The sequence below is a fragment of the Trichomycterus rosablanca genome, chromosome 16, assembly GCF_030014385.1.
Source record: "Trichomycterus rosablanca isolate fTriRos1 chromosome 16, fTriRos1.hap1, whole genome shotgun sequence".
NCBI classification, from domain to species: Eukaryota; Metazoa; Chordata; class Actinopteri; order Siluriformes; family Trichomycteridae; genus Trichomycterus; species Trichomycterus rosablanca.
In genome coordinates, this window is record NC_086003.1 from 8993456 (window position 1) to 9013548 (window position 20093).

Sequence of the window (20093 nt, forward strand, 5' to 3'; positions counted from 1 at the left end):
TTGTGGAAATATGAAAGAACCCTGAATAAATGTATGATAGAATCAAGCTGGTTTAACCAATTTACTTAATTCTAACCATGACCTTCTTCTAATCTGGGATATTATACAACTTAAGCTAAAATGAATACAATACTTCTCAGGCAATTGCTGAAATCCAGATGATCCGCTTATTAAACATGCTAAGTCAATAAATATTTGTACATATGAGAGGGTTCTCCTCCCAAATTTCTCCATATTTTTATGCATAGAACAGTAATAAACACCCATTTGTAATTAGAACCATGTGTTTGTTCATTTTTTCTAAGTATATGTTATATTGTTTATTTCATTTTATGTTTTACCACAGCTTGATTCTGCATAGACTTAGCGGTGGGTCTGATTTCCCCGAAATTACTGGGCCCAATAGAGTAGCAATTCCCACCCCATTGATGTAGATGCATTACTGACCGATAGTTTTGAGATTTAAATGCTGGATCTCAGCGGTACTGGGCTGGCGAAATTTACCGCTTTGACACTTGATCCCTATTATACTGGTTATATACTGTATAAAATAAGATGTTGAGTAATTGAACATTTTAAGGCCTTTGAGATGATGAGATATAATATTCTTTAGTTTTACACAGACCTGAGGGCCAACAGTTAAGACTTAATCAGAAAACATGGCATAAGCAATCAACTTTAACACACTTTATCAATCCTTTAACAGAAGCTAAAACCAGTAAATATATAGTAAATATTACATATTAATGTCAATCAATGTAAAAAAATAAAAGAACGTGCCACTGTGAAACAGCAAATCAAAGTAAATGACAACTTATTGGCCACAAATTCAAGAATACCAATTAGCACTGTCAGAGTCTCGCCACTGGAAACCGGCTGGAGAGACTGTGTGCCCATTGCAGGACACGTGACGCATCCAAATTTGGAACTCTTATCCCATATTTAACACACGTCACTCAAGGAAAAACTAAAAAATGTTCCTCAGTGGTGGACACACAGCAACATTTAAGGCAAAATCTATAGTATTATGTCACCACAACATTCCCAACCCCTATTACTACCCCTAATACACCAAGCTCCCCTTCACCCCAAATAATTGTTTACATGCCCAGACAGAATTAATTAATTCACTTATTCATTTATTGTCTGTTTTATTCATTCATTGGGCGAAAGGCAGAAAACACCCCGGGCAGGTCAGCAGTCCATCACAGGGAAGACACACACACATTTACATTTACATTTTCAGCATTTAGCAGACGCTTTTATCCAAAGCGACTTACACAATCAGCAGAACACGATGAGCAATTGAGGGTTAAGGGCCTTGCTCAGGGACCCAACAGTGGCAACTTGGTGGTGGCGGGGCTTGAACCGGCAACCTTCTGTTTACTAGTCCAGTACCTTAACCACTGAGCTATCACTGGCCACACACACACGCACACACACACACACACACACACACACACACACACACACACACACACACACACACACACACACACACACACACACACACACACACACACACACACACACACACACAGGTCATGCTTGTTAATTGATTTATGGATCTGTTGACTTTTAAAGTGGTATGTCAGTGGTTAAAGTACTGGACTAGTAATAAGAAGGTTGCTAGTTCAAGCCCCACCACTGCCAAGTTGCCACTCTATTTTCCTAAACAAAGCCCATAATTCTCGAATGCTGAAGTGTATTCAGTCACAACTGTGAGTCAATGCAGTAACACACCCCAGACAGGACGCCAATCCATTTGCGGGTCCTTAGCCATGTGTCTCTGGGGGTTTGAACCCTAAATCCCAGCAGAAGGGGGCTAGCATAATTTATTACTGTGCCACCCAAAGCATATTTAAAGGTTCATATGACACATGTCTCTCTCTGTTTCCCTTATCTGCCGATCTTATCTCTTCCCTTTCTTCTCTCACTTTCATATCACATCAGTGCTATTGACTTATCTCACTGTTTACTTTACTGTCTTTTTTACTTTCTGGCATAACATGCTTTAATATGGTTTGGATATCTTTGCTGTGGTTATCTTGGCATCGTATGTTGATGTGTATTTTGGGATTTTGCTGCCATTCAGTGTCACTCAGACGGTTTTCCATCTATAAAAGCTGAGTAAGCATGTGCCTATATTTGGTTTTTATGTGTTGTGTGTTTTTAAATCTTGGATTAACACCCACAGTGTAGAGTTGTAAAGTATAAATATAAGCTTTGCAAGTTTTATAGGGCAGTGTTAGAACACTGGATTAGTTACTGGACTAGTGCTTGAAAAGTTCCCTGTTGCCCCTGTTGAACCTCTGACCAAGGATCTTATCCTTCAGTTGCTTGCATTGTATGGGGTCACATCTGTAAGTTGCTTTGTTATGTTGTATATATGTACATTATTGCCATGCAATTAAAAAAAAATTAAATGTGACATGGTGACACAGAGAGCACTGCTATACCCATCAATACATCCTTCCAACACACATACAAATCAGCTTCACACAAATTTGGAGCCACCACATGAAAGAAAGCAGACTCTTATGTCAGTCCTACCAACCTTTGATCATAAAGTTGATGTGCAGCCAGCAGAGCACACTAATAAAGCATGTTTCATAAATCTAGCTTTTCTACTACATATTTTACACGTGTGTTTACAAACTCACAAGTTCTAGTCGCACCAAGGGGGCTTACGGCTGGTCGTAAACCAAGTTGGTTATAAACTTCTGGATGTAAATTCAGATCACATCTGGTATGCAGCAGACATAAAGCCAAATCATTTAGTGTTTCACTGCTTTAAAGAGTGAAAGTATACCAAGTTTTTAAAATGGAATCATTTTAGACATTGTAATCCTATAAATATAGGGAGATACATCTGCAGCATTAGGACTGTAAGGGAGTACTGTAAAGAGATACATCTGCAGTATTAGGACTGTAAGGGAGTCCTGTAAGAAGATACATCTGCAGTATTAGGACTGTAAGGGAGTACTGTAGGGAGATACATCTGAAGTATTAGACTGTAAGGGAGTCCTGTAAGAAGATACTTCTGCAGCATTAGGACTCTAAGGAAGTGCTGGAGAGAGGTACATCTGCAGTATTAGGGGTGTAAGGGAGTCCTGTAAGGAGATACATCTGCAGTATTAGGAGTGTGAGGGAGTCATGTACGGAGATACATCTCCAGTATTAGGACTATAAGGGAGTACTGTAGGACGATACATCTGCAGTATTCGGACTGTAAGGTAGTCCTGAAGAGAGGTATATCTGCAATATTAGGAGTGTAAGGGAGTCCTGTAAGGAGATACATCTCCAGTATTAGGACTGTAAGGGAGTACTGTAGGATGATACATCTGCAGTATTAGGACTGTAAGGTAGTGCTGGAGAGAAGTACATCTGTAGTATTAGGAGTGCAAGGGAGTCCTGTAAGGAGATACATCTCCAGTATAAGGACTGTAAGGGAGTACTGTAAAGAGATACATCTGCAGTATTAGGACTGTAAGGGAGTCCTGTAAGAAGATACATCCGCAGCATTAGGACTCTAAGGAGGTGCTGGAGGGAGACACATCTGCAGTATTAGGACTGTAAGGGAGTCCTGTAAGAAGATACATCTGCAACATTAGGACTGTAAGGGAGTGCTGGAGAGAAATACATCTGCAGTATTAGGACTGTAAGGGAGTGCTGGAGAGAAATACATCTGCAGTATTAGGACTGTAAGGGAGTGCTGGAGGGAGATACATGTGCAGTATTAGGACTGTAAGGGAGTACTGGAGGGAGATACATCTGCAGTATTAGGACTGTAAGGGAGTGCTGGAGGGAGATACATGTGCAGTATTAGGACTGTAAGGGAGTGCTGGAGAGAAATACATCTGCAGTATTAGGACTGTAAGGGAGTGCTGGAGGGAGATACATGTGCAGTATTAGGACTGTAAGGGAGTGCTGGAGGGAGATACATCTGCAGTATTAGAAATGTAAGGGAGTACTGAGGAGATACATCTGCAGCATTAGAAATGTAAGGGAGTGCTGTAGGGAGATACATCTGCAGCATTACAAATGTAAGGAAGTACTGTAGGGAGATACATCTGCACTATTAGAACTGTAAGGGAGTGCTGTATGAAGATATATCTGCAGTATTAGGACTGTAAGGGAGATACATCTGCAGTATTAGGATTGTAAGGGAGTGCTGTATAAAGATACATCTGCAGTATTAGGATTGTAAGGGAGTACTGTAGAAAGGTACATCTGCAGTATTAGGACTGTAAGGGAGTACTGTAAGGAGATACATTTGCAGTATTAGGAGTGTAAGGGAGTACTGTAAGGAGGTACATCTGCAGTATTAGGACTGTAAGGGAGAACTGTAAGGAGATACATCTGCAGTATTAGGACTGTAAAGTAGTGCTGGAGAGAGGTGCATCTGCAGTATAAGGACTGTAAGGGAGTACTGTAAGGAGATACAGTACATCTGCAGTATTAGGACTGTAAGGGAGAGCTGGAGGAAGACACATCTGCAGTATTAGGACTGTAAGGTAGTGCTGGAGAGAAATACATCTGCAGGATTAGGACTGGGAGTAAACGGTGATAGCACAGAGCTTAAGGAAATGGACTAGTGATCCGTTCTCAATTGTAAGTCACTTTGTATAAACATTTCTGCTAAATGCCATTAATGTCTGTGGAAATAGGGCAGGAATTCAATTGTTGGGTATGCAGGACTAAATCAGCTGGACTATACAGTTATTAATCAGACAGGGTGTTAAATCTGCAGATTTAGGAATATAATTACATTCTCCACATGAGAGACATTCTCCACAAAAAGACAGGAAGATCTATGTTTCAGTGGTACAGCTAAAAACATAAGTGCCAGATTTCCACGCTTCAGGGCTTTAATAGTTCCTTTTACCTGTCCAGGCCTGTGTGACATTCTTTCAACACAGACACACACATAAATTTGGTATGACCACATGAAAGAAACAACTTTATACAACAGCTTCATAAGCTCATCAGATTCATTTTCATTACATGCACCATGGACTTAGGCAAGCCAACTATTAACCCCAGAGCCAGGGACAAGCAATTTATGTGTAGGAGCTACATCTACTGAGAAGTTGGGACACTTTCCAAAAATTCAAAAAAAAAAAAAAAAAAGGACAAAGGATATATTGTCAGTGTTTTCAATGACAAACTCAATTCTATTGGTTAAATATAAACATAGTTAGAAATTAATGCCTAAAAAACAACAAACAAAAGGTTGGGACAGACACATGTTTACCACTAGGTCACATCAACTTTTTTATTTATGCTTTCTAATCATTTGGGAATTAAAGATTGTTGTGGCTCTTTGCAAGAGAAATTGTGGCCCATGCTTGCTACATACAAGACTGCTCAACACTCTGTGGTTACCGTTATCTAATTCTCCTCTTCATAATGCACCATACGTTTTCAACAGGTGACAGATCTGGACTGCAGGCAGGCCAATCAAGCACACACACTCTGTGTCTAAAAAGCCACACTGCTGTAACTTGTGCAGAATGTGGCTTGGCACTGTCCTGCTAAAATAGACATGGAGTTCCTGGAAAAAGATGCATATGTCTCTTCACGCCTTCGCATCAATGGTATCTTCACATATATGCAGACCACCCATGCTGTGGGCACTGATGGACCTATATGCCATTACAGATGCTGTTTTTTGCACATTTTGTTGGCAAACAGTCTGAATTGTCTTTTTCATTTTTTGCGCACAGAATTGGGTGTCCATTTTTTCCAAAAACAAATTGAAACATGGACTTGTCTGACCACAGAACACGTTTCTACTGTCTTTCAGTCCATCTCAGATAAATACATGGCTTCATTTTTGCATAATACATTTTCAGCTTGAAGTGGTGGACTGTGTTAACTGACAATAATTTTCAGAAGTACTCTTAAGCTCATGTGGCTATGCGCATTATAGTAGCATGATGGTTCCTCCAACAATAACATCTGAGGGCTTCTAATGGTCACACACATTCAGCAGCCGTTTCCGTCCCTGGCCTTTACACACAGGGAATTCCCCTGACCCCCTGAATCTTTTCTTTATTTTATAATCTGTGGATGATTGTGTGTGATAAAAGACCTAATTCTTTGCAGCACTGTCTTTGAACTGACTGACAATTCTCTCATACAGTCTGGCACAAAGTGGTGAACCACAACGCATCTTTGCATGCACTAAGACTAAGCCTTTGGTGGATGCTCCATTTATACTCAATCTTGATGACTAATATCTAACCTCTGTCCTAACCCTCTGTGTGTGTCACATTCCACTGTTTTTATATTAAAATACAATTAGATTTTTAGCGAAAACACCAAAGATATTTTTTGTACTTTTATTAGTAAAATAAAGTTCAAGTGCTTTAACAAATTAGAGTTTTTAGGGTTTTTTTTAAATGCATTTTCTCCCAATTTTCCTCCTGATTTAGCGCATTCAATTTTTCTTCCGCTGCTGAGGGATACCCGATTGCATCCAAGGAGAGCACATCGCTGTACACGCCTCTTCCGACATGTGCACAGCCCTCCTCTTCTCGCCCTTGCATTCTGCACAGACGTCTCCTCCGCCAATCAGGTTCCTTACACAGCGTATGAAAACCCACCCACCCACACATAGTCCGGCCCCCACCCTGCAGATACAGTGGCCAATTAGTATCTGCTGCAGGCACTGCCAATTATGCCCGCCCAGCCAACCGGTGGCAACGCCGAGTTTCGAACCCAGGAGCTCAGAATCTCGGCGTTGGTGTGCTAGCGGAATATCCCACTGCACCACCTGAGCGTACAGTTTTAGTTTTCATTGAATCTTCAGAAAGTGTCCCAACTTTTCTGGAAATGGGATTAGCCTAGCAGACAAGTGTCCCCCTGCATGCTCAAGTGAGTTTATTGATAATTTATGCAATAATAATTCTTCATATACACTGTTATATAAAAATACGGTTAATTTTAGACCCGCTCTTGGTTCCACAAATTTTTAGAGTTTAATGTTATGATTAACTTTAAGCTAATATAGGCAGTATTCAAATTTGTTTTAGTATGTCAGTAATTAATGTACTTAATGAACCAAAAATCACTAATTGATCAAGTATGTGAACACCTGACCATGATGCTCCAAAACCATGTGCTCTAACTTAATCATGGCCAGGCTTCATTCTTTTGGGATTGATTTTCTAATCATTTTGGAGGTTGCAGTGGGAATGTGGGCTCATTCGATCAAAAGAGCATTTGTGAGGAGAGGCACTCACTAGGAGGGTCTGATCAGTCACAATCACCAACAATCGAGCTCTTTAAAGCATTTCTTTATGGACATTGCTTTGCAATGTGGACATGTTGGACACTGTGACAAGGGCCTTATTCGAATCATTGGCAAACATTTGGAAGAAACCCGTTAGCAATAGCTACGCTAAAAAACTGGTAGGGGTGTACACATATGTATGCCATAAAGTGTGCATGTTAATCTGGGGAGGCTGTGTGTTGGCCATAAAGGATCCATAACATGCTCTTTCAATTTGGAAAACTATTTATATAAGCATTGAATTACAGGAAGAGTTCAATATCACTATTAAACACACACACACACACACACACACACACACACACACTTGCAGTCACGTCAGTCAAATTCCAGCCCAGATCACAAAGTCTCATAATACAAAACAGGCTTTTCACACACTGTGTGTAATCAGATGCAGACTGTTCTAATAGGGCTGTCCCTCTAAGGGACACACACACACACACACACACGTACAGAGCTGTAATTCACTGTTAAGAAACATTCCATGTCCGTTCCCTTAGCAGCACAGTGGAGCAAATGTGACACGACATACTCGTACTTTCCTCAAATCTGTGTCTTCCTGTCTCTCCCTCTGTCTGTCTCTCATCTTGAACTGATGTAGTAGTGAACTGCACAGTGTGTTTGAAAACCTTGCAGCCTGAAGTAAGTTATACTCTGTGTGGGAAGGGTTTATGAGCATTTTGTTGTTAATGCTTAATAAAAAAGCAAGATTCATTTCTTTGACCTTTGACATGAAGAAGTAATGGAATGCCCATATATGCAACGCTTACTCTTAATGTTTTCTTCAAGTACTATGCCGACTGATTCATTTCAGGATTTGTTAGCAATTCGCCCTGCACCCCTACTTAAATAAAAGTAGCGAACTCATCATTTTGTACATTTTCCGCCCACAGAGATGTGTTTGTTCTGTAAAAGAAACAGTACTTCACTGGCCTCTACTTTGTTCCACCAGAGAACGAATAAAAACATCTGGAATACATTCTTTCCCACTTTTTTCCTCATTTTTTTCTCCCTCTCCTTTTTCTGGGATTGGCAGGCAGCTTCCTGACTCTTTCCAGATGTAAAGAGAGAAAACGTTGAAAATATCTCTACATTGAAAAACAAAGTAGAGCCACTGATTTCTAATATTAATTCTGCAAATTTACCAACACAATTAGCCAGCCGATGTTTTTGTAATTGGCAGTGTCGATGTGTGTAGGTGAATTTCTGTATATGCATATGTAGTGTAACCCCAGGGGACCCTGGATTTGGTGCAAGGTGTAGGTATGTGTGTGTGTGTGTCCGTCCCAGACCCCCTCAGTTCTCCCGTTAATCATAACAAAGCAGGAGAGTTCACACACAGTGGTCAAAGAGTCCATTCATAGCGCACGCCATCTCCTGAAACTCAACACCCATGAATTTCAATGCTCAAAGTCTGGAGGACCTGAGACACACACCCACACACATATATCTAGACAACTATATATACTCAACCAAATACCTTGAATACTTAACTACATATCAGCTTTCATGTATGTACACATACTCATAAATCTACACTTGTCCAGATGTGTTCTGTGCAGATTTTCCAAATGGTTTTGAAATAATTACTATTAAAAACTATAATAACATTGTAATCTCCCTTAACATTTTTGGGGTTTTTTTCTATGTAATAGTTGTGTTTGTTAGCCAATTGTAAAAAATACACATCTGCATTACAACAGGAATGAAACAAGTTTACGAAAAGACAATCCTTGGAACAAGGCCACACACTAACATACACACTGCACTTTCTTTTTATAACTAGTTATACCTCAGGGTAGAGAACTGTAAACCTCTGGTGTAGTCATCTGCTGGGGTCATGACCCTGAACATCTGATATTTGACCCCCCAGCTCTGTAACCCCTGGCTCCTGCGGCTTTGCCTTCCATGCCTCTTTACTTACCAGGACACATTCCAGGTTTTTTGCATTGTAAGCATATTAGGGATGTGGAAGTGAACAATCCAAATATTATTAATATTACTATTATCATTTTAACTCTTATCATTCTGCAGTGGATTGGAGTCCTGGGTATATTGATCTATTGCACCCAGTAATTCCAGGGAAACTGAACCAAAATACGTCCCTGCATAAAACTAACATGAAACTATCTAATATTACTAATATCATTTTACTGTCATTTGTATCAATATTATAAATATTATTATTACTGTTGTTATTACCTTAATTATTATGGTTATTATTAATAGTAGTAGTAATACAGACAGAGACAGAGATTCTACAGTTAACAAGTTAGATGATGTTGCTGATTAGAACATTCAATCTCTACCTTGTCTGGACTTGAAACGGCTATTTATTCCATCTAAAGTGACTGTAATTTTTAATTACAGGGGCAACTAACAAGCAGCCTGGGGCACATGACTAAAATCACCATTTTTATTTAAAATCAAGGCAACATCACATGTTCAACTCCATTCAAATATCCGCCTATAGAACATAACTAAATGCACAACTGGATGGCAGATGCTGGAGCTTATGGTCAATGTGTCTGTTTAGGAGCTAAGGTGGGGAAGAGAAATTAGATACTATGAATAGAACTTCTGCCTAATCACACATAGAAAGACAACACCTGTGTTGTGTTTTTTTCTCTCCATTTTGTTCCACTGGGAAGACAGACTGGAAAAATGCAATTGGGTTTTTGACATGTCCTTGTTCTTACGTACATACCAAAGCTATAAAACTGTTCTGTTTTAGTACACAAAGTGCAAAAAACAAGGACATTTTGACAGCTGTGTAAGTGATATTTCTAAAGCAGATGACTTAAAACACTTGTTTTTTCAAGGTAAACCTGAAGCCCCTCTGCCTCATATAGTTTAGTAGTTTCGGCCCTAATATACTCAGCAATACATTATAATTTGAGATTTGTGAACAATTTTACTTCTTCAATGCTTTAGGTTGCCTTTAAGTTGACTTTATTGTTAATAACAGCTGAAAAATCCCAAATCAACACCTTAAATCTATATTTCAGGAATAATTCTTTAAAAAAAATAATAAACAATTAGGTGCAAATAATAGAAATTTGCGTTTAAATGAATGTTCTGTAATAAACATTTACATAAGGCAAATTGGGAGGGATTTCAGCACATCTGTACAGCTTATGTAATAGCATAAATGTGAAAACTTGCTTACATTCTTACACAAAAGGCATTAATATATAAGTGGGTACAGCAATCAAAATTACATTGACATTTAAATTCGTTCTAATAAATCAGCAACAATAGCGCACGCGCGTGCCCGCTTTGGTCTGCCCTCCTTACAGGTGCACTCGAATAAAAACCTGTCCAAAATATTTAAATACATCTTTCAAACATTTCCCAAATCCAACATGACTGCAGTCTCTATTTTTTCCTATTTAGAGTCTGTAACTAAAACAACTTGGTTTGTTCATTATATACTGTACATCATTAGTCTATAGGGCGCCGCCTCTCTTTAGCATCTCTGCTCGAGGGATGTGACACGCGGCTACTCCACCCAAAATATAACGGGCGCGCGCCGTCCTCCAACTCCTCCTCTCTCGCGCTCCACACATCCCGACGGTTGCAATTGCACATTTATTAAAGTACCATGTGAAAGAATGAAATGCAGCACAACTGAGCCAATACATAAAATGCATTGTATTGTATTGTATTGAATTTTATTGTAAGATGTGCAGTAAATAGTCCATCTTCTGTGGCTCCTGGAATAAAAAAGAAGTAACCAAACCAAAGAGTAGGAACCTAAAACTTTCCCTTTGGTCGTAAAGTCTTAAGTCTTATTTTTCCTATTACGTCTGCCCTCTGCAAGAAGCCTTAGAGGAGCGAATGGAAAAAAGTCAGGCTGTAGTTTACTAAAGGAAATTAGAATTGGAGTCATTGGATTAATTTCGAACACATTTAGTACAGTGCTTAAGACGAGTCGTTGTGACAACGTTTTTTTCTTTCGGTCTAGATCCCTAATAAGCAAACCAGATGTTTCTGTTTCTGTAAGTGGAAAAAAACTTACTCATAATCAAAGTCTAATTAATTTAGTGTTTTTCCATTGTTCCATCAGTGTTTCCATCAGTGCAGCCTTTATTTTTATTGCACTAGTTTAACTAAATAAAACGCGACTGGAAAACTAGCTAAGACACTGCTCTATAATTTTACAGATTAATGCATTTGATGCGCCGTCATGTTGATGAGAAACTCAAAAGTTACGTCAGAGTTTAACAGTTCAGTTTTTCGGTCCCCCCCAGAAATTAAAGTCAATTACCTGAGCCGGCGCGTGTCGACGTGGTTGCTGCGGCGAAAAGGACAAGCATCCCGAGCGCAAGCCGCGCGCCCTTCAGCCTCCGTTTCGCCTTCCACTTGATTATGCTATCCATGTCGCGCGTGCGACGGACTCGAATAAACACTGGGCTGGAGACACGCGGAGCGCTTTGCCTTTCCCCTTTTCTTTTCTTGCTTCTTTACAGCGACACGGTGAAAACTCTTACGTCCCGGAGGAGAGAAGGAGGAGGAGATGGAAAAACCGAGTTTCTCATACAGCCATTTGGTTCAAGGAGAAAGTCGTAAAAAAACGACCAAATCAGCCGGGATCACTCTTTAACTCCCTCTGTCTCTTTCTGTCTCTTTCTCCTCCTGTCTCTCTCTCTCTCTCTCCCCGTTGCTCCTTCTGCTCAGCTGTCCTTCTTCCTTCAGAGCCGAAATGATGCGCCTCTGTAACGCTCCGCTCAAAGCTCTCCGAGCCAAAAGATAGAAGAAGGCATTCCCACATTCTGTCGGGCAAAAAGCCGCCCCGCCCACGGGAAAAGAATGGGTGCCTCATTGGTCCTCAAAAGTTTTGGATTAGGGTGGGAGTAGGAAGGTTGTGGAGGACATTCCCACATTCCGTCAAACGAGTCGGAGCCACCCACGGGAAAAGAAGGCTTAGCTCATTGGTTCTACAAACGATGTTCTCAGGTTCAGGGTTTAATTCCTCATTTATCGTGATGGGCCTTGGCATCGCGTGAAAAAATGGAATTATTTGGTGTGGGTGAACAGTGTGGGTGCCACACTCACTATTTAAATCTTAGTCATGGTGGCTGGATGTAATGGGTTTCATGAGACATGGATTGGTCCAGAAACCTACCACAACTCTAATCAATGGTTACTTAAGATGAATAAATAAGAATACAGCAAGGACTTGGCCATGTGTATAAACGTGTGTGGATATACAGTATATATATATATATATATATATATATATATATATATATATATATATATATATATATATATACTGATCAGCCATAACATTAAGACCACCTCCTTGTTTCTACACTCACTGTCCATTTTATCAGCTCCACTTACCATATAGAAGCACTTTGTAGTTCTACAATTACTGACTGTAGTCCATCTGTTTCTCTTCATGCTTTGTTAGCCCCCTTTCATGCTGTTCTTTAATGGTCAGGCAGCCCCGGTTCTGGACTGCTTTGCTTGGGGGGGCAGTAAAACCTAATGAGGGGGCATGTTGATAGTCATGTTTTTGAAGCCAGAAATATATTCAAGGCTTGATTTGTGCATGAATGATGACAGCCAAGCTATTGATACTGGCTTAAAGTGATGTATGAGGTAAAGAAATAAAAATGCATGTTTTCGAACTTAAACTTAAAACCCAATGATTAAAAAATACATGTTGATTATGTAAATGGAGAAAAAAGATTATCTAATTGTATTTCATTTTAATACGCCCCCTTAATTAAATTGCCATTACTAATAGAACAACTCTATTTCTTGAAAGGCTTTAATACAAATTTAAGTCAAAGCTGACAAATGTACCTACACACAGACTGAGAATATTCAAACGTGGAAATAGGAATGAGTGAGAATATTTATATTATTGGGAAATTAAAATATAAAGAAAACAAAAGAATACTAATTCTGTAAAAAAAAAGTGTTTACCAGTATACCTGCCTCTCGCTCACACTAACAGAACATATACTGCCGAACTGAACTGTTTGGGGCAGTCTGCCGATTTTTATATGACTCAAAGAGCCAATCAGGAATAAGCAAGGAAATATCTTCACACTGTAAAACAAAATGCATTTTTGTGATTGGTTCAGAGATAATTTAAAAAATAGCCGTTGCTTGCATTGTGCTTGGGGGGGCAAAGACACAATTTGCCCCCCTCAGCCCCCCCCCCCCCCCCCTAGCGCCGGCCCTGTGGTCAGGACTCTCCCAGGACCACTACAGATCATTCTCAGCACAGCAGTGACAATGACATGGTGGTGGTGTGTTAGTGTGTGTTGTGCTGGTATGAGTGGATCAGACACAGAAGCGCTGCTGGAGATTTTAAATACCGTGTCCACTCACTGTCCACTTTATTAGACACTCTTACGTAGTTGGTCTACCTTGTAGATGTGAAGTCAGAGATGATCGCTCATCTATTGCTGCTGTTTGAGTTGGTCATCTTCTAGACCTTCATCAGTGGTCACATGACGCTGCCCACAGGGCGCTGTTGGCTGGATATTTTTGGTTGGTGGACTATTCTCAGTTCTCAGCTGTGTCTTATCCACTCATACCAGCACAACACACACTAACACACCACCACCATGTCAGTGTCACTGCAGTGCTGAGAATGATCCACCACCCAAATTATATCTACTCTGTAGTGGTCTTGTGGGGGTCCTGACCATTGAAGAACAGCATGAAAGGGGACTAATAAAGCATGCAGAGAACAGATGTTCAGTAATTATAGAACTGCAAAGTGTTATGGTATGGTATATGGTTAATGGAGCTGATAAAATGGACAGTGAATGTAGAAACAAGAAGGTGGTTTTAATGTATGGCTGATCAGTGTATATATATATTGGCTGTGCTTGGGGGGTGGGGGGGGATGGCTGAAGCTCTCAGAAACGTGGTGGAGCTCCAGCAGCCTGCACAAACACTTTTGGGATGAACTGGAACACTGACTGTAAGCCAGGCCTTCTCATCCAACATCAGTGCCTAACAAACGAGCTTGTTTGTCAGGCACTGATGTTGGATGAGAAGGCCTGGCTCACAGTCAGTGTTCCAGTTCATACCAATGGGCACAACTTCCCACAGTCACACAACAAACATCCAACAAGCATATAGTCAGGCATCCACATACTTTTGGTCATTCCTGATGAGCTCATGACATAAATGAACTCATGATTTTTTTTTTCAGGCACGTACCCCCGTCTGTCCCTCAGCTTCAAACTGAAGGAGAACATCGGTTACTTCATCCTGCAGACCTACATACCCTCCATCCTGATCACCATCCTGTCCTGGGTCTCCTTCTGGATCAACTACGGCGCCTCAGCAGCCCGCATGGCGTTAGGTTGGTACTCAGTCTGGCACTGGCAAATTTAATACTGTAGAAGGTATTTTTAATAATTATTTAGATGACATACAGTATAACTGTCTAAATTTTAAGTATTATTTTACTTTACCACATCCTCAGTGACACGATTGGCTGTGTCTGAGGGGGGATGGCTGAAGCTCTCAGAAACGTGGTGGAGCTCCAGCAGCCTGCACAAAGCCTTTTGGGATGAACTGAAACACGAGTCCAGAGTTCATCCAGGAAACACTGGGTGCAGGGCCATAATACACAATTCACAGAGCAAAAGTCAGTCAGTTTAGGGTATCAAACATGTTCGGTTCTCTTTCACCTTTTTCCAGTTTACTATTGAGAGAGAAGCATTGGAACTTTGGCTGCACAGCAGTCAATTGGTGGATTGAGTAGCTGGTTGGTGGAAACCCTAAAACTAGGGTACATGATTATGGTTCATCTACGGTTCAACAACCAATTGGTTTTATTGTGTTAATTTAACTATCAGCTGTTTTTATGTACCCTGACCCTTGTAAGAGTCGTTGTTGTAATGTCTCCGGATACATGCTGTGAAAAAATTATGTCATGATTTAATGATCAATATTCATTTATTTGGTAATTACATTTGCAATTGATACTTTTTTCTTGCATATTATACTCTAAAGGGGGGATCTTTCATAAAAGTACATCTTAAAGTGTTGTGGATGGATAGGCCTGGCCTTTTGGTTTATCATAATAGTACGTGGAAACATGCTGTAGTAAAGGGTAACAGTGCTTTTCTATAATACTGAAATGTTGTTTAATGTATCTAATAAAAAGACTAATATAGTTCTTATTGTCCTAATACATTATAATTGGTGTGTAGTTGTACTTTAGTGTTATAACATACAGTGTTATCTGGGATTATAATAAATTAAAGTGTAACACAGGTTGTGTTGTTCTTTTGACCTTAAACTGTAATTATATACACAGTCACAGTTTTACCACATTATAAGCCACATCAAGCTTCTTGCAGCCTGTGCCAAGTTAAGGAGATATGTACACAAACAAAACATCCGGTGTGTTCATTAATAAAAAAGTGTTGTAGCAAACGTAATTTTTTTTCTACTAGCCATGGCAGAAGTGCTCATATAACCCCAAAACAAAAAAAAGTTGGGACAGCATGGAAAATGCAAATAATAAAAAACAAAAACAAAAACAGAGTTTCTTACATTTACTTTGACTTTTATTTCATTACAGACAGGATGAACCTGAGATATTTCATGTTTTATCTGGTCAACTTCATTTTATTTATTAATAAACATCCATTCCTGCATTTCAGGCCTACAACACATTCCAAAAAAAGTTAGGACAGTAAAGCATTCACCACTTTGTAATGTTGCCATTCCTTTTCACCACACTTAAAAGATGTTTTGGCACTGAGGATACCAAGCGATTTAGTGTTTCAGCTTTTATTTTCTCTCATTCTTCCTGCAAACACGTCTTAAGATGTGCAACAGTACGGGGTCATCATTGTTGCATTTCTCGTTTCAAAATCCTCCACACATTCTTTATTGGGGACAGGTCAGGACTGCAGGCAGGCCAGTCCAGTACCCGTACCCTTGTCTTCTGCAGCCATGCCTTTGTAATGTGTGCAGCATGTGGTTTTGCATTGTCTTGTTGAAAAATGCATGGACGTCCCTGTAAAAGATGACGTCTTGAAGTTACTCTTCGCACTCTACGCACCATATGTTACTCTGTGATCTCAATGTACTTTTCTGCATTAATGCTGACATCACAGAAGTGTAAATGACCTTTACCAAGGGCACTGACACAGCCCCATACCATGACAGACCCTGGTCCAGAGCACAAAGCGTCCATTTTTTCCAAAAAAGACCTGGAATGCTGATTCATCTGACCACAATACACGTTTTCACTGTGCGATGGTCCATCCTAGATGCATCCAAACCCAGAGAAATCGACACCGCTTCTGGGTTAACATTAGGCTTCTTTTTTGCACAGTAAAGTTTTAAGTGGCATTTGTGCATGTAATGTGATGTGGTTATATCAGCTATTGTTGAGTGGTGGTTCTTAAATCACAGGTGTTTAGCTTAGGCTTGCGTCCTTGGCCTTTACGCACTGAAATTCCTCCCGATTCTTTGAATTGTTTAATGATATTATGCTCTGTAGAAGGAGAAATATGCAAATCCTTTCCAATTTTTCTTTGAGGTACATTGTTTTTAAACATTTCAATAATTTTCTCACACATTTGTTGACAAACTGGAGATCCATGGATGCCTCCTACAGTAATTACACACTGACGCTTGATGCACAAATTGTTAAGATCTTAAAAATAAGAAATATACTTACTTTCAATAATGCTGATCACAAATGGCTCTCACCATGTTTACATTTTAACCACAAATCAAAACGATTAGATCATTTTTTACTAAACTATTTAGCCCTAGCATGCTTGCCAAAATATTTAGAATATTTAGAACTGGAAACAACACAATATTTAGTAAGTGTAATGCTCCCAATGCATGTTCCAATGCTTTATTTTGAACACATGCACCTTAATCAGAATTCTTTAAAAATGTTAAATAATGCAGAACCATTAACACTCTAAGAATCTGAATTTTATGTAAAAAAAAAAAAAACATACAAAAGACATCAGCACTAACAGGGTTTGTAACAGCAGCGTAACAGCATTAGCATACAAACACTACACCATAATACTGCTTAGCATCTGCTTGCAAAATCTTAAACTTTATGAGACAGCTTGTTAACATCTAGTTCCAAAAAGAGTTTTTAAAGTACTTTAGAAGTGTATCTGAGTTTAGTAGGGTGGCTCAAGTTCAAGGCATACATCGGCCCAAGCAATACTGTAATGGCAAGAGACACATTGGGTGTGTTCGAAAACCTAGGGAGCTCTCTAAATAGACATCATTTTACGTCCTCCTACTCTCGCTCCCGAGTAGTAGGCTGTTCGAAATCCTAGATGCCTTAATATGCTCACTAGTAAGGTATCTTAAAATTTTAACTGTATTTTGACTCAAGAACGAGTGAGCATTCGATGCTGCCTTAGCGGTGAAGGCAATCCCAGCATTCAGTGCGGCACAACTTTTCTCACAGAAAAATACAAAATATGGCGGACGGTGCGGAGAAACAAATGTAAATAAATTATTATTGATTTTTAATTTGTATAAAAGTGTTTTTATTTGCAAATTTAACAGTTTTCAGTACATGGAGAGAGATGTTAGTTGACATGCTAGCGCGTTGTGCCACCCCATCCCATTGGTTTGAATGGCATGAGGCTAACTGTGTGGGTTTAGTTGACAAAAACTGATGGTATCGCTGTCTAAGTAGCGCGTTTGAATAACCTGACTTATAAATCAATGACTTATTAGAATCCTCTCTACTTAGGCAGCTGCCTATGTAGGCAGTAAGACAGCAAGGCAGCTCACTAGGTTTGCGAACACACCCATTGTCAAGGTGTTCTAGAACCACTGGACCTTCTAGCAACTGCAGGAGATACTGACTTCTGCTCATTCAATTCTGATTAGATCCCTGTGCTGAAGCTGTGGCATCATCAGCTTCTACTCTAAATTCTAAACTTCATACTGTATATACACAAAAACCCCTTTCTTTTTACTTTCCTTCTCATTGTTCACTACTTATCACCTTTTAACTTCATTACTCTACACCTGCCTCTTCTATATTATCTTTGAACCACTCCTGCACCGTCCATCCATCTATCTTTCTCATTTAAAAACTTTTTTCCTTAGTGTCTTTTCCCATTCCATCCACCTCACTACATCTCTTACTATGGACAGTTGTAGCCTAGTGGTTAAGACTCTGGACTGGTAAGCAGAAGGTCGCTGGTTCAAAACCCCACTACTGCCAGGTTGCCACTGTTGAGCCCTTGAGCAAGGCCTTTAACCCTCAATTGCTTGTGTATACTGTAAGTCGCTTTGGATACAAGCGTCTGCAAAGTGCCGTAAATGTAAATATAATTTCAAATGAATATTTGTCCCCACAAACTATGTCATTGGTGTTACCCCACACAAAAGACTTTTATTTTGGAAACATGCACATACTCTTTGAGGTTTTTTCTGGGTCAAGAGGTCAGTGGAAGAAGTGCAGTGGACAAGAGCATAAGGTTTGTGAGATTTCTTACTTCATTTGTTTAAAATAACATGATATGTTGTAGAATTTTTAGCGAAGATTTAAAGGATGTCATTGGAGTTACTCATTTTATAGCTGAGGGTGAGAGAATTTTCACATAAAAATGCATTATAATGAATAATTTTAGTTATTTTATTATTTATGATGACGTGGTCTGAAAAATGGTGGCTATTTTGTTAAAATTTCAGTTGTTTTCAAAATTGTGTTTTATTTGTGTTACTGTCCCGGGTGTTACTTCTCCTAGGAGCAACATTCCAGTAAATGAGCCGCATAAAAGCTTAAAAAATTTAAAGGAGAATTAATTACATTAATTACAAATAATAATAGGTTGAACTGTATTCTAAAAATGTTTGAATCAAACTTTTGCTGCTGTTGCGTCATTGGTGTTATGCCAAGTTTTTCCAGGATTTTGGCATTATGAATGTATTTTTTTTTTCTTTTTATCCCACTTTAGCGCATCCGATTTCTGCCCATCAATCATCCTTTCACTAATGCTGGTCCCTGCTCCTGATTGGGGAGGACGAGGCTCCTCCACGCCCCCTCCGACACGTGCACAGCAATCGAACATCTTATCACCTACACTTGACGAGTGCAGTGCAGTACAGTGCTGTGTACGGAGAGCCACACTCTCTGCCGCACTCCTTTCCCATCTTCATGCAGGCACCACCAACCAAGGTCATCATCGCACTAGTCTGAGAGAGAGTCCCCATCCGGCTTAAACCCGCCCCTATCTGAACAACAGGCCAATAGTTGTTCATGTGGCTGCTCAGCCTCAGCAGAGCCAAGATTCGATAAGATGTATTCGAGATCTCAGCTCTGGTGAACAGCGTGTGTGTTTACCGCTGCGCCACCAGAGCAGCATGTTTCCACCTTTTTGTAGAATGACCCTGCTCCGGCTTGGAAAAGTACTGTGAAAGCAGAGGAAAGTTAAAATATTACAAAGATCCACTTACATTGGGGTGTGTGGTGAATAAACAGGTCAAGGTCAACTGGACCCACTTAAATCATTTGTTCTGAAAAGAGCAGGCCATCTAATTTGAGGTGATTTCTGGACAACCTCTTGACTTAGTAATGCAAAAGTTGTGTCCATTAGCACCTTTAATCATAGTTCACTATCCTTCATGTTAACCTCTGAGATCAGGGTGACTCTTACCCTCTCAAGACTTTCTGTGGTTTCACCACTTGGATGACGGACAGTAGTTTACTTCTGCTTTCCATTTCTTGACACCATACGCTGGGCTAGACTTTCCTTTTGGTTAATGCTTGAGAGAATTCCCGTCACCCCCATACAGCCAA

General features: G+C 39.8%; 1 protein-coding gene across 2 annotated transcripts in view; it reads right to left on the bottom strand.

Moving 5' to 3' along the window:
• col5a1 (procollagen, type V, alpha 1) overlaps positions 1-12026 on the bottom strand; it is a 117841-nt gene extending 105815 nt beyond the window's left edge. For both annotated transcript variants that reach the window (XM_063012224.1, XM_063012223.1), the window contains exon 1: positions 11571-12026. In XM_063012224.1, coding sequence (XP_062868294.1) covers positions 11571-11682 — 112 coding nt within the window. In that variant the 5' untranslated portion in view covers positions 11683-12026. The remainder of the gene's footprint in view (positions 1-11570) is intronic.
• Between the last annotated feature and the right edge of the window lie 8067 nt (positions 12027-20093).